This window comes from Sceloporus undulatus, unplaced genomic scaffold (genome assembly GCF_019175285.1).
Source record: "Sceloporus undulatus isolate JIND9_A2432 ecotype Alabama unplaced genomic scaffold, SceUnd_v1.1 scaffold_15, whole genome shotgun sequence".
Lineage (NCBI taxonomy): Eukaryota > Metazoa > Chordata > Lepidosauria > Squamata > Phrynosomatidae > Sceloporus > Sceloporus undulatus.
In genome coordinates, this window is record NW_024802937.1 from 2,205,130 (window position 1) to 2,221,297 (window position 16,168).

Genomic DNA, 16,168 nt, shown 5'->3' on the forward strand with positions numbered 1-16,168 from the left:
GGGATGTATAATTCAGTATTAGTATTTTATTGATTGCTTAATTATAGTGTATCATTTTAATTATGTAATCCTGCTTCGATCCTTAGAAGAGGTGGGACATATAAATAAAAATTATTATTATTATTATTATTATTATTATTATTATATCACATTTTAGGTGTCATTTTGTGGAAACAAATAATACCGATTTCTTCATTGTTTACTTGGTGTGTTCGGAGAATAAAAATGAAGTTTTTAGATATTGCACATACTTTATGTCTTTGTAATATCAAGTAGTAAGACTTATTTTCTATGTATAGTGAGCCCTTGGCTTATGCGGAGATCTGTTCTGGACCCCCCCCCCCCCCCCATAATAATAAAAAAAAAAAAAAAAAAAAAAATTTTTATTTTTATACCGCTATTCCAAGATCATAGCGGTGAACAGCAAGTAAGCTAATTAGCAAGTAAGTAAGCCAAAATGTGCTTATGCTCAAGCTCCATTCACCCCACGCGGCTCTCCACAGGTTTGAGCATATGCTCAAACCCGCATATACCGTGCCCGTGTATGATGAGGGCGCACTGTACTTTTGTTTTCATAGATAAACACTACCATTGGTTTCAACTGATATACTGTGGAAATATCTCCCTTTCTGCCACTTTCCCCTGCATTTGTGGGACATCCCTTCACAATGTGGTATCCTATAGGTTATTTGGTTATACCTCCTGTCAGCCCCAGTGAATATAGTTGGTAATTAGAAACAGGAGGCATTCTGCCTCTCCCTCCCCAAATAAAGGCCCTTGACTATAAGACTTTGGGAGTAGCTGCTCTAGGAACAGGCAGTTAATATAAAACAATAAAGTCAAAGATCAATTTCCAGTCTCTCGCTTTGCAGATGCTTCATCTTGAAAATGTAAATATGAGACATTTTATTTTGGCATATGCCTTTTCCCTCTAAAGACAGTTAGCATTAGGTTTTTCGCAACCTATTTGATGGATCACTCAAAGGTGAAAAATGACTGTAAAAATGGGTAGGACTGTGTTTTGTACTAGGATCTGTTTCTCTTTCTCCATGCAAACCTTCCAACCTAGCTTGACTATAAATGCTTTCTATTTTTATTTGCCTGGGTGACATTCAGACTCAGGCTTTGTTTGTGTAGCCTGTTAATTTTCTTCTACATATCATTGCCTGACATCCTGCCATCCCATCTTGTTTTGGACTCAGCCTGCTTCCCTGAGTTTCTGTGTGCATGCTACATTCATCCTCATTCCAGCTCTTTTCAGTCAGTTCTCTTCATCATGGCTTCAATCATGCTCTTCTCTTGGATTAACATCCTATGATTCAGTCTCAGTTCTCCACTTTGTCTCTTTCAGTTCTACTATGACTTGCATTTGTTTTCACCTGTGTTAACCGATGAATGCTGGCATGCATCCATATATCCCTTACAAATTGGGGATATATATCCATGCCATGTTTCCTTTTTGCACAGATGGGCCAAGATGCAGGTAAGCAGCAAAAAAGTTAACACAAACCCAGATTAAAAAATGGTTGGGGTAAAATAGGGAAAGGAAAATTCCCATCCTTTTATCAACTTAACTAAAAGCTCATGGTAAATATTTGGCAGTGAGCAAGCATATGACTGTTCCATCTGCCTCCTGATTAGGGCCTCAAGGTAATCTACACACTCAGAAAAAGTATGTGGTAAGTACAGCAATCCTGCAATTACATTATCTTAGAAAACATATGGGGGAAATCACATATTAACCTTAAAAGGAATGAAATGACTATAATGTTATTTGATGTAATGCAACACCATTGCCTATCACTGTAAACAGATGTTAAGTTGTGTCCATGTGACTTATCTCTTGCAAGGCTGCTGGGTCAGTCATACAGTAAAATTTCTGCATGGTTTTCTTGAGATTAGTTATTTTTAAACTGCACCACTGCTATGTTAGGAAGCAGAGAATAGCCAAGTACTGTATTCTTCTGGTAAAAATTGTATCCATTTAAAGAAAAACACACAAATGTAGGTAATGTTTTAGTAGAGTGTTTAGCTGGACTGAGAATAATGGTAGAAGTGATTAGTGGTATTTACAGCTGGCCATTGCTTATGAGTGTGCCTCCTGGTATCATGATGAGTTTTAAGGCTTTTATCATATGAAGTTTAGCAAAATAGTGAACATTTTCTAACTTTTTCTAATTGTAGAAAATAATACTAATAATGGCCCAATCCTGTACATTCTTGTCAGTAAATTGCAGTAAACTCAACTGTATTTTTATTTTGATTAAACCCTTGGTTTTATGATATTTATATGCTTCCTTACACCATTAATTATTTAGGGTGACATAGGCTCACCATGTAAATATTTCAAAGAGTTCTATAAACCTCTCATACTAATCCAGCAGCACAGAATGTGAGTGCATAACTGATTTTTATTAGTAACTCTGTTACTTGTTGCATGTTTTAACTGTTACTGTTGTGCATACTATTTGTATATAATGTAGTTTAAGCCTATTCACATTTATTGGAAAGTGAGTTTTTTTGTTTTCACTAGGCTTACACTTCATAGGATAACTGCTTTAGTTCTCCTATTTCATTTTTTTATCCAGAAAGTATATAATCCATTTTGAGATCAAATAATCTTCAAGTTGGTTGACAGTTTTTGTTGTTAACTGCCATCACTTTGACATTGACTTATGGTGACCCTATGAATCAGAGTTCTTCAAGTGACCCTACCATAAACAGTTTTGCTCAGGCCCTGTAGGCTCAGAGCCATGGCTTCCTTGATTGTGTCTATCCATCTGGAATGCAGTCTTCTTGTTATCCAACTGTCTTCTATCTTAGCAAAGATTGTTCTCTCTCTTTTTTTACTCTTCTCATGATATGGCCAGAGTATGGCAGTCTCAGTTTAGTCATCTTGGCTTGTAGGGAGAGTTCAGTCTTGTTTTATTCCTTGGTTGATTTGTTTTATTGGCGGTCCATGGTATCCGTAGAACTCTTCTCCAATCCCATATTTCAGTTGAGTTGATTTTCTTTCTATCAGCTCTCTTCACTGTCCAGCTTTCCCAGCCATACATAGAAATGGGAAATGCAATGCCATGGACAATCCTAACTTTAGTATTCAATTATATATCTTTACACTTCAGAATTTTGTCTAGTTCCTTCATAGCTGCCCTTCCAATCCTAATATTCTGATTTATTGACTGCAGGCTCCAGTTTGATTAATGATGGAGCCAAGGTATGGAAAATCTTTAACTATTTTAATGTCTTCATGGTTTGCTTTAATGTTTAGTTATAAATGTGTTTTTGTGTTTTCCTCCTGTCTTTCTTCAACAATTTTTCCAAATCTGCTCTTTTCTGCTAGTAGTATGGTATCATCTGCATATCCTACATTGTTGATGTTCCCTCCTTCACTTTTCATGCCTCCTTCCTCTGAGTCTAATCCTGCTTTACATATGATAGCTTTATGTATGATATGTTTGGCATACAAGTTAAACAGATAGGGGAATAAAATGCAACATTGCTTGACATCCCTGCCAATTGGAAATAGATGTGATTTGGTACTGAGTATGAACTGTGTTTTGTTCAGTTAGATTTAATAGTAAGACTTTCACTTACAGGGCTTTTTAATGGACTTCCATGTAATAATATATAATTGTATAGCCAGAGTGTAACTGTGAATATATGTGCACAGGGAATCCTGATGTTAGCAGTTTCCTGATGTGTATACAAATCTGGGTTTGTATCTGTGTAGCCTACAAGTTGGGCCATAGTGCAACTGTGACCTGTGTTTTTCATCTTGTGTGGATGACTTGCCTGGGTCACTTCAGTTTGTTATAACATGATGATGAATTTGAGATTTTTCTTTTCCTACCTGAATGAACAAACCTAGCCTCTTAATATGATATGCATATTCACCTTTTCTCTTTACAAGTTAAATTTGTGTGCTAGTTTTTAAGTGTCCATCTAAATCTTTTCTAGCCCATTGAAGAAATTATAACAGATAATAATTATACTGTAGAACAAATTGTTCAAATCTGTTTTCCTATAGCATGGAAAATGTCTACGTAATCTCTTGAATGAAATATGTGACCTTTGAATCTAGAACAAAAGTTCCAAACCATCTCTTTTCTCCCCACAGCCTTAAAGTATGAATTACGTAGGACAGCTTGCAGGACTTTTGGTTACTGTTAAGGAACTGTACAAAGGCATCAATCAGGCTACGCTTTCAGGATGCATTGATGTAATTGTAGTTCGACAACAAGATGGTACATTCCTGTGTTCTCCATTCCATGTCCGATTTGGAAAGCTTGGGGTCTTACGTTCCAAGGAGAAAGTGGTGAGTACTGTGTATAGATGTATACAAGGTGTATAGAGATTAAAACTATTCTGTACATACACAGACCACAGCTTCAGTGTTAATGGGTCCTTGGTGAGGGGCTTTGGGAGTTTAGTATATAAATAAATAATAAATAAAAGTTTTATTTTTATACCGCCCTTCTTCAAATCAGGGCGGTGCACAACAGAAATTATACACTACAATAACCACTAGAGCAAGTACATTATACAAAAGCCATATCACAATAAAACCAAACATATTAAAAACATACAACCTCATGCCAGTCTACAATGAGCTGAGAGAGTAAGCCTGTGGGTCTATAATAATAATGCAAAGTCTTGGTGAGCTCTTCTTGAATATCTGAATCTGAAGCAAATGTGTCACAACTTTACTAAAAATGTAATGTTTTAAACAACTATGTCTGGGCCATGTGCCTTCCATTTAAACAAATGCATGATCTCACTAGTTGTATTTAGGAAACATAGTGAAACCAATTAGGAAATATCTAAATATTTTATTTTTATATATAATCATACATACAAACAATAAAAGCTCTAAGACTTAAAGTGGCAATCCTGCTTTTGTTCCTTTCTTTTAATTTGGCCTTTATGAGTATGGCGTTGCCAGCTCTTTTCTGTTGTGTCCCAACTTTAGCCAAAGAAGCATTACTGTTGTTCTTTCTTATCTTATTCAGCCTTCCTGACTTGTGTTCTTCTTACTGTAGTGGTGTACTATGTTCAGGTTGACCAGGAAGCCTGCCTGTGCAACTGAATCATATGTTCCCTGATCATACTTGCTGCAGGTGCCAGTCAGAAAAATCCAAGGAAGTGTGGTCATTCATTCAGCTCAATAATTTTGGGAGCACGTCTAGCCAGATTGCAGGTGTCAGAGGCTCTACTTTGGAGGCCATACTGTGCTGCACCTACCACTGTCCCCATACCCTACAACTCCCAAAATTTTGGCAGTCCACTTCTAGATGCCTCTAGTGAGTTGATTTACCATTTGGGGTCATTTTCAGGACAGGTAGGCCTGTTATACAGGCCATGTTTCAAATGACTTCTGGTCCCTTGAAAAAGCCCCCCCCCCCCCCCGTATTAGAAGCCTGTCACTCCCCCAGAAATGACCATTTGTGCTCTCTAGAGGCTTTGAAGGATTTGATTTGACAATTTTAGAGGCATTATTGAGTGGGGCAAAGCACTCTAAAATAACCTTTGAGTTGTATGTGGTCCATGGCCTGCACTTACACCCTTCCTTACACAGTGGTAAACAAGGTTGTGGTAGGTATTTTTCTTGTAAGTACATAAAAAGGCAATTATGTTTTCCACAGATTGATATTGAAATCAATGGAGAAGCAGTTGATCTTCACATGAAGTTGGGTGATAATGGCGAAGCTTTCTTTGTGCAGGAAACAGAAGAAAATTTTGTAAGTAGTATAATGTAAAACTCAAGGCCTTTTGTTCAGCTAGAACTTTAATAAAGAAATAAGATCTTTCTTTAAAAGAAATAGAAAAAAGGAATAAAATCAGTTTTAAAAAGGAGTTGAATATTGTTTGCTTTCAGTCCACATGTTAAGTCACAGCATTCTCCTAATCCCTCATTTTTTGATGTTACCACACCTTTTTTCTTTCTCTTAGTTGTGCTTTCTGTTCTTAATTTTTCTTTTTAATTTTCTATTTCTTCTCATACTTGCTTTTTCTCTCTTCTTTTCCAAAATTGGAAGTTGTTTTAGCTGGGTGGTGTTAGCAGATTGCAGGGGTTGGGGGGTGTTAATTTCAGAATATATTCTGGCAAAATTTGACAAAATTTCATTCATAATCAACCTGTCAATTTGATTTCAATGCTTTTTCTAGTTCTTCTAGTTTAGTGATCCACAAACTTTGGTCCTCCAGATGTTTTGGACTTTAGCTACCAGAAGCCCCAGCTAATGTGGCCAGCAGCAGCATGGAATTCTGGGAGCTGAAGTCCAAAACATCTGAAGGACCTAGGTGTGGGGACCACTGTTCTAGTCTATAAAATTGCTTAACATTTCCCAATACCACATTTGGGGCTCTAATTAATGTTATTTATAACTTGATTGCTCATTGTTAAAATAACAATTGTTGTGTTACTGATGTCAGAAGTAAGATTTATCATTGTCCTTGTTATTTTAAGTTTTAAAAATTCAAATACATGAGGGTATATTCTCTTTCAGCTTTGCTCACTGGGTTTCTCTGTAAAGCAGCAGATGAAGCCTAGGGCAGGGAGGTAAAGATGCAGTAAACTATTGGACTTTCACCCCCTTGACCAGGTGACCTATCTCACAGTCTGTTTGGTTTGAGCATGTGCATTTGAGGATGGGACACTCAGGAGGGATGATATCTACCACCTTGGTCATTTTTCCATCCCATGTTCAACCAATTCAATCTAATTATCTGTCATGGTATCAAGAAAATCCTAAAGAACTATCAGGAAACCACCTGGATCTGTCAGTCTCCTGGGACTGCCTCCCACCCTGCTAGGGCCCCAAATTCCAGTAGGTCTAAACCCCACCATATATTCAGCCATCTGCAACAAAACAAATTAGACATTTTTTCTACTCCAAGATCATCACTATCTAATCACCAATACAGCAAAGAAAATTAGGTCCAGAGTGTATCAAACAGTATGAATTGGGCTAGATACCACTTGGGACATAGCCCTGATTATCATGGCAATACATAAAGTACTGAACCACAGGGAAGTATGAATGATTAAATCCTCTAGCACAACAAGCTGAAGGAAGTCATAACACCGCTGATATCACTCCAAATTTCTCAGAAAAGAAGACTTAAACAGCAGAATGGACAGTACCATCAACAGAATCCCTATTTTTGTCTTGCCTTGTTGCAAGCATTTGGCAGTACTTTTGGTTTAGGTGTAATATTAAGATGCAGGTAATACAAATGGAAGGGGGCACTTATTATCTCCTTCTGAGTGGGGAAAAGGGTATATGAGCACAAAGCTTGCTGCATCTTTTTCTTGCTATCATCAACTGTAGCTTAATATGAAATTTGAATATAATTTGGGAGTACAAAACTTGGTGACTGTTTTGACAATCCTGGACATATTTTATATCCAGAAATTTACATGTGTCTGTGTGTGTCAGCATTCAATATTATGTGTCTGTGTGTGTCAACATTCACTATTTGTCTAGAAAGAGAGGAATTTTTTTAACCTTTAGGCAGTTTCTCCACTTTTGAGGATTTGAGTGAAACTTACGTCTGGGCATCATGACATGTTTTTGGAATCCCACATAAATTTGGACCTGCAACATGTGTGTCATATATTTATAATAGTCTAGTAATGCATATGTAATGCAAGTTATAGTCATTCTTGCCTAAATTACTTTTTAAAGGAAGAAGTACCTGCTCATCTGGCTACATCTCCAATACCCACAGAAGCACAGTTCTTCAAAGATACTGATGATTATTTGTTAAAGTCGGGTGCAAATGAAAGGATGTATCCAAGATCAGAAATCCCACAGATTGAAGAAACAGAGCCTATTTTTTCTTCTGGGTCAGTGAAGAAGAAGAAACGGAGGAAAAGAAAATGTAAACAAGATGCCAAGAAGGAAGATCAAATTTCTTCTCTTGGAATGGAAGAAGTCTTTGAAATGGAAATAAGCTCAGATGATGAGAGAAGTGTTCAGCCTGTGAGGTAAATGTTCACTTGCCTAAACTGTCACATTATGAAAAGCTCCATAGTGATATGTGTCTTACCGTATATACTCATGTATAAGACGACTTCTGAGGGCAGGTTTTGGGAGCAAAATAATATATTTTGATATGACCCATGGATAAGTCGAGGGTCAAACTTAGGGGCATGTAACAAAGGATCTAAATGGAGGGGAAAACAACACCACTTCACTTCCTTCTTCTCCCTCTCTGGACCTCTCCCAAGGGTCACAGTCTGGCCATGCAAAATGTGGAAAAGGGGGGCACAGACCTCCGATTTCCCTCCATTCCCCACAACTTCCCCAAGGCTGATGGTTTGCAAAAAGGGGAACAGACCTCTGATTTCTCTCGTCTCTCTCTTTCCTCCCTTCTCCACAATTTTACCAAGGCTCACAGAGAAATATTACCGTCTTGTCTCGTATATACGTCTACCTAGGATTTTGGAGCCCATTTTTGTGCTTAATATTTTTGACTTGTAGACGAGTTTATAAGGTATATTTCACATTGTGAAATTCAAAAAGAAATTTTCTCAAATTTTATGATAATACTGTTTAAATGTTTAATGTCTTAATGTTTAGATATTCAAAGTAAATAATAACATTTGAATCAAAAAGAGCTAGGTGAATGAATAATAGTAAAAGTTATAGTATCACAATTATGTTTAATTACAACAGAATTTTTATCAGGATAGACATACTGTACTTTTCTAACACCATAATTATCCACTTGAGATTATTTTTATTATTGTCAAACAGGAAAAATTAAAAAGTCTTATAAATGTGTGACATTAAACATACTTAACTCATTACTAAGTAAGTACACTACATTCCATAAATTTATTATGTACAGTGTGCCTTTTGTTTATGTGGGGGATCCGTTCCGGACTCCCCCGCATAAAACAAATAACGCCTATGCTCTAGCCCCATTTAAACGAATGGGGCTCGTGCACGTGGCAGTGCGGCAGCAGATGCACACCCCATTCATCCCTATGGGACGTGCCACCCCTTCCTCCCATAAAGTGTGCCTGCATATGACGCGGGCGCACTGTACATATTTAATCTCATACATTTATATGAGTTTTTCATTTTTACTGTTTGACAATAATAAAAATAAAATTCTAAGTGAATAATTATGGTGTTAGAGATATGTATCTATATTGATAACAATTCAGTTGTAATATAATTGTGCATACTATAACCTTTGTCATTATTCATTCACTCACAGTAACTGTTTTTGATTGATACAAATATTATTTACTCTTGATATGAATCTCCAAACATTAAGTAGTTAATTTAAACAGTGTTGTGGTAACTTTGGGAAAAATTTCTTTTGGGATTCCACATATTGGAGCAACTGAAGATACCTTTGTGAAGTCGAAGGCTTTCATGGCCGGCATCCATAGTTTTGTGTGGTTTTTTCGGGCCATGTGGCTCTTCTAGAACATGGCCACATGGCCCGAAAAAACCCACAAAAACTATAAAGATACCTTTGTATATAAGGGACAAAATGTTTCCATACAAAAACACAAAAGGTAATTGTGCAGCATATTTTTCTAGACTGGAGTGGGACTCATTTAACGTCCAAATGTTGCTGGACTGCAGATCACAGCAGTCCTAGCCAGAAAATTCAGTGGTGAGAAATTCTGAGTAGCAGTTCAACAATATCTGGAGGAGCATGTGAATCCCAGCCATGGTTTAAACCTAGAAGAAAAAATACAGTCTATCATAGAGAAGCTTTGGGACAAATCTGGTTCTGAAGGCACACATATCATTTTTTTCCATGCTGAGGCACAAAGAGATGCTCTTTAACCCTCCCAGATATCATGTGATAGTGAACAGTTTTCTGCCACAGCCTTTGCTGCTTTTTCTCTCCCTCTCCTTCCCCCCTCTCTCTGTGTGAAAGAAACTCTTTTTTGCCTCTGGCACAGCTCACAGTGTTGATTATATTATTTAGATCAAAATACAGTGGACCCTTAGTATCGGCAGGTTGGCAATCTGTGAATTTGACGACCCGCAGCTTGCCACTGCTCTTATTACTCAATGGCAGGGCTTGCACATGGATGTGCTAATGTGGGTGTTCACATCTTGCTACCATTACATAATATGGGATGCGACCATCTGTGTTTTTTGCCATCCATGTGAAGGCTCAGAATCAATCCTCTGTGGATGGGAAGGATCCACTGTATAGCCCCTTTTGAAAAGGAATTGTTGATCTATAAGGGAGGGTTGTCTCACAGCTTTCCTTTCATTTTTTTAACCCTTTGAGCATGTTAGCTACACTATGTTATCATGATTATTTCTGGAGACCTCATTTTTAATATGCTAATTCTTTATTTCCATAGAAGTTCTTCAGATTCTCCACCAAAAGATGAAGAATATAAAGAATCATTGATTTACCATTCAAAAGACCATTACCCTTTGTCAGATGGAGACTGGTCTCCTTTGGAGAAGTAGGTCATTTTCATATGAAGAACAGTGATATTACAGACTAATGATTTTCTGACATTAATATTATATAAGATGTAGCTATTTGCATCTGATTTCTACTGCTGTGGTTTACTGTATTTCCAAAGATGATATTTTCCTGCATTTAACTACTAAGCTTTCCTCATCCTAACATCTGATGTTAGAAGCTTTTTAAGGGTATGGGGAAGCCGTTACCTTAGTAACAGTGGGAACTCTTTTATGATATTTTGGTATTCTGAGCACTTTTCATATATCCTGAAATTGGCCAAGAACTAAAGCCCCTGTGCTTTGTAACTGAGAAGGATTGAATTTTTAGTGTTCATAGCCTGAGTGGAGTCAGCCAGACATGGCTCTTGGAATTCCAAGAAAAGGAGGCTGAAGAGGAACAATTGGAGGTTTGACTATCCAGCTGTCAAAATAGGATCAGTTAGAAATAGACATAGGGTTAGAGATAGGAATGGATATGATCAAAATAGATGGAGATAGATATTTAGTTGGATGGCAGCTAACAGGGTAGTGATGCACGGAGTAAAGAGTTCAAGGAAAATCTGAGATTTTGGTTCAGACTGAGTTGTTACCTTGAAATACATATGGGCCAGTGTCAAGTGATACATTTAACCTGTTTGTCAACATGCCTTTAGTAAAGCTTACTTGTCTGCCCTAGGTATATCTGCAATAATATCAGCCAGTATCAGTTACCTGTTCTTTTCAACAGTGGTGTATTTTAGCCATAGTAGAAGAGGGCAAATTGGAGAATGGTCATAGTAACAAGAAGATAGCCCACTGAAAGCTTGTGACACAAAGACTCCCTAAAGTATTGTAAACTGAATTGGTATGAGAAAGTAAAATGGAAATGGACAGTAACGGAGTTATGAAATCATACTGGACAAATCAAAGAATGTTCTTCCTTTGAGGCTTTAAAAACTATACTTCCTCCCTAAAAGAATACCATATATACTCGACTATAAGTTGAGAAATTTATGCCCCAAAATTGACTCTAAAATTTTGAGTAGACTTATATAAGGGTGAGTATATCAGTAGTGCTTAGAAAGGTCCTAAAGCAAGCAAGCTTGATGCCCCAATCTCCAGTGAACACCAATTCTTTCTTCCTGCAATCTGTTTTGCAAGCCTTTGCTTCCTAACATTTAAATCCACTTGCTTTTCTCTCTGCTCCGTTTTGCAAGCCCTGGCTTCCTGTGGAAAAACCTCTCCATTTAAATCCACTTGCTTCTCTCTCTGCTCCTATGGAAACAACTCTCCATTTAAATCCACTTGCTTCCTTTCTCAATCCAATGTTAAAACCTCGCCTTCAGCACCTGGGAATTGATTGGGAGAGGTACAGAGAAGGAGAAGGAGGGACGGAAGTGGTATTTCCCCCTTTCCATCCTTCCTTATAGCCCCCTAAGTTTTATTCTCGACTTGCCCATGGGTCATATGAAAATCTAGGATTTTGACCCTGAAACCTTCCCTCGACTTCTACATGAGATCAACTTGGTACACGAGTATATACGGTACAACCCATTTTTAGCTACAACCTGGATTGCAAGTTTCATACAATGTATTTGCATTACTATGAATATTCCAGTATGTGTCTTACTTCTATTCATTCCTATAAAATAGGAACAATTTGGTGACAGGGAGAAGTGTGTGTGTGTGTGTGTGTGTGTGTGTGAGAGAGAGAGAGAGAGAGAGAGAGAGAGAGATGTATTTAAATTGTAATAAATCTGTTTAGAAAAATCAACATTAATTCATTTGTTGTAGTTTTTAGTTTTACTCTCTTATCTCACAGTCTGGAACCCCAACTTGGCTTTCTGCCTTTGTACTGAACAAGTGGGCCTCTATTATACTGGAGAAAACAAATTGTAAAAGGAGATGTACAACGAATGCCTTGATACACAACTTTGTTGTTGCTTTTTACAGCCAAATTTGCAAGTCAACTTGTCCTAAAAGTGATTCAGAACTGGAAGTCAAACCTGCAGAGAGCTTACTTAGAACAGAGTCTCACATGGAATGGACATGGGGCGGCTTTCCAGAATCTACCAAGGTAAATATATTTATAAATAGATGTTGTTGTTTTTTTAAGGAGCATGTCTCATATGCTGAAAAACATGAGCTGTTGTGAATACTATTTTAGTAGAAATAACATGGATGCAGCCCCCTCTTGTGGTTAAAATTATTGATCCTCTTCTAAAAGAAGTTGTAAATAAATTTTGTATGTCTTGCATTACTGTGTATGTGACTGAACAAAGGAGTATCCTGCATAGCTCCTGCTATAGTATTTTGTGCCCCTGGCATCTCATGGCTGCTTGGGAATGGTTTTATTGTCATTTTTGGTGGGTAGGTAGTGCTAAATCTGGGAACAAATTAAGCAAAAGATCCAGTCGTTTGGTTGATGCAGATTGTGTGTCCTAAATGATAACAGCTTGCAATCTAGAGTAATTTTTCCTATTGTATCTTAGAAATCTAGACTTTAAAAATATTAAAGGTATAAATAGCTGCTTATAATATGCATGGTCACTTTAAATTATCATAATTTTATTTTGTATCTTTCTTGGGCATTGTGATGTTGAAGGCTTTCACGGCCGACATCCATAGTTTTCTCTGGGTTTTCTGGGCAATGAGGCTGCGTTCTGGAAGAGTTTATGCCTGATGTTTCACCTGCATCTGTGGCTGGCTTTCTGTGGCTCTCATGGACATTATTTGCGTAGAGTTATGCAAAATGAATTGGTATTCATATTGGAATTGTCTATATTATTATATAATACAGATAATGAATGAGATCAAGACATTTTTTTTAAAAAAAATTGATGATTTCCCTTTCAGATAAGCAAGAAGGAAAAATGGGAACATCCTAGAACAGCCACCATTGCTCCATCAGAGAAGACTCATTTCAGAGTTATATCTAGCATTGATGCAGTTGAAGATGATGTTTTGGTTAATGAGTCTGTCTGTACCGTCCTAAAACCTGAACCAAGAACTCACCCGCTACTTAAGGAGTTAGATATTAAAGAGAGACTTAGTACTGTACCAACAGAACCTGTTTTGGAAATACTCCAAAGTTCACCAGTATTAGAGTCTGATACTATCCCCAGTCCATTGGTAGATTCTCCATCAGATATTAAACCACCAGCAAAACTTGATTCTCCATCAAAGAAAAAAGGTATCTACCTTTGACTGGATTCCTGTTAACTAAATACATTTCTGTTTCTGCTTCTCTCCAAATATTTAACCCTTTTGTAGTAAACAGTGCTGTCTGTGTTTTTGCTGTTTTAGCCTTGGTTGCAACCATTTATTCAGCATTGCATAAATAATTAGGAATGGCTAACTGAGGCCTGAAAGAGAAAGGTGAAAAAAGCTCACTTCTGGGTGGCTTGGGGTATGGTAATTTTATGCCCCCAAGCTGCCTGGACCCAGAAAAGCTGCCCTAAAAAGGAGCAGTAAAAATTGCTCCTTTTCAGATGGCTGTTCGGAACCACAGCGGCAGGGCAGATTGGGGCCACACACATGCAGTTACTGCAGCTCTAGGGCAAGTGGCTCCAAGGAAGCCTCAATCCTCCCTTTTTGGGCGGTCTGTTTTGCCCTTTAGAGATCAAATTTTAAATCTCTCAGCATAAAGCTTATACTGTTTTCTTTTTCTCCTTCTGCAATGGAGGATATAAATTCATATTAAATAAAAACTGTACAGAGATTTAAAATGAATGTGTTACAATTAATTTCTCACATTTTAACACAAATGCTTAAATAGTCCTAAAGGCAATTCTGTGGATTGTAGTAACTTATAATAACTGGAGCCCTAAATATGTGTGTGAAAGGGAGACTGAGGGAAGGTGACTTTGCCATTCTCTCCTTTCCTTTGTAACATTTCTTTTGTAACAAAAGCATTTCTGAAGGAAGCTTCCTAAAGATTATGGGATGGAATGAAGGAGCTGGGTGGTGGTGGTGAATTGCCCTAATCAAGTTGAAGCAGTTCTTATGGCTCACTCATTAATTTTTTGTTCATCAAAAATTCTGACAATGAACACTTTGTGGAAATGTTACAATTTAGTGGTTTTTAATAAGCCTTTGCTGCCTTTTAATATATATTAATCTCTTGTCTAAAATGCACCCTTTCTTTCAGGAATACATAAGAGAAGCCAGCACCAAGGACCAGATGACATATATTTGGATGACCTGACAGCTTTGGAACCTGAGGTTGCTGCTCTTTATTTTCCCAAAAGGTATTTTGGGCACAGTCTGGCACACTTAAACATTTAGCTATATGCAGTTCTTCAAATGGATGTGAATAAGTGAATTCTAAAACTTTTTCTAGAAGGAAATAGATTCTTTAAGAATTTTTTGGTTTGCAAACCAGAAAAGTAAGCAGAGGCTTAAATAGGTCTTAGAAAATGCTTGTTTTAGCTTTGCTTTAAAGAAGTTTGAATCAAAGTTTCAAACAGTGTGCAGGCTCTTATATAAGCAGAAGAATAAGAAGTGCTGCCCCCTACCTGTTACAGAACTTTCTTAATATTTAAGGCATCCTTCCAAAGCCTGGTGTCCTCTAAGTCAGTTGGACTATAATGCTGTAGTTCTCTTTAACCTCAGCCAACATGACCAGCAGAATTATACAAAATGAAGTCTAAAACATCTGGAGGACACCAGGGTAGAGAAGGCTGCTTTAAGTGTCAGTAGTATGAGTGATTCTTTTGTTCTGATCAATAGATTTTTTTAATGCAAAGCACTGAACTTTAAGGCATGGTACTTTTGACTTGTATATCGTACGAGCATTTAAAATACAAATAAATAAAATATAGTCTTGCATGCTAAGCTCACCTGCTCCTTATTTTCTATGCAGTCAGTTTTAATGTTTTTTACTCTGTCTTCTTTCTGCATAGGTTTTGAGTGTCACTGATATACTGAAGAAGAAATTAATTATTTATCATAATTTTAAGGATGCATTCCATAAACCACTTATTTTCATCTTTCTAGATTACTGCACTGCACTCTTATAGCGCTGCTATTCCACTTTTACTGTTCTGGCTGCCTCTTGTTGCATTCTGGGATTTGCAGTTTAAGGAAGGGCATTTAGAATTCTCAGCCAGAGAGCTATTAGGCCTCACTGAACTACAAACCCCAGAATGCAACAGGAGGCAGCCAGAGCAGTTAACATGGAATAGCAGCACTGTAGGAGTGTAGTGCAGTAATGTGGTTAGATTTCCCCTTTCTACTAAAGAAGAAACATTTCAAAATAAGTTATAGAACATCTTTAAATTCATCTCACTTTTTACACAGACAATTAAGCCATGCAATCCTACCTACCTACCAGTCATAGAGTTGGAAAAGATCACAAGGCCATCCAATCCAACCTCCTGCCATGCAGGAATGCACAAAGCACTCCTAGCAGATGGCTATCCAGGCTCTGTTAATAACCTCTGAAGAAGGAGACTCCGACACACTCTGAGGCAGCCTATTCCACTGTCAAATAGCTCTTACTCTCAGGAAGTTCTTCCTAATGTTGAGGTGGAATCTCTTTTCCTGTACAGTGGTACCTCGGGATACGAAATACCCAGGTTACGAAATTTTCGGGATACGAAAAAATCCCATAGGGAATCATTGTTCCGGGTTACGAATGTTTTTTCGGGATACGAAAAAACTTTTGGTGCTTTTTTCGGCTTTTTCGCACGGAATCGCGGCTTTTCCCCATTAGCGCCTATGGC

The 16,168-nt window shown here is 37.5% G+C and overlaps 1 protein-coding gene across 2 annotated transcripts in view; it reads left to right on the forward strand.

Annotated features, from left to right (window-relative positions):
* The window catches only part of LOC121917325 (phosphatidate phosphatase LPIN2-like), a 53,429-nt gene that overhangs the window by 17,210 nt on the left and 20,051 nt on the right, over window positions 1-16,168 (forward strand). The window contains exons 2-8 of one of the 2 annotated variants that reach the window (XM_042443211.1): window positions 4,121-4,318; window positions 5,646-5,741; window positions 7,692-7,993; window positions 10,352-10,459; window positions 12,396-12,519; window positions 13,299-13,635; window positions 14,593-14,692. In XM_042443211.1, the coding sequence (XP_042299145.1) occupies window positions 4,130-4,318; window positions 5,646-5,741; window positions 7,692-7,993; window positions 10,352-10,459; window positions 12,396-12,519; window positions 13,299-13,635; window positions 14,593-14,692 (1,256 nt within the window). In that variant the 5' untranslated portion in view covers window positions 4,121-4,129. The remainder of the gene's footprint in view (window positions 1-4,120; window positions 4,319-5,645; window positions 5,742-7,691; window positions 7,994-10,351; window positions 10,460-12,395; window positions 12,520-13,298; window positions 13,636-14,592; window positions 14,693-16,168) is intronic. The other variant, XM_042443212.1, reaches the window with a different exon arrangement.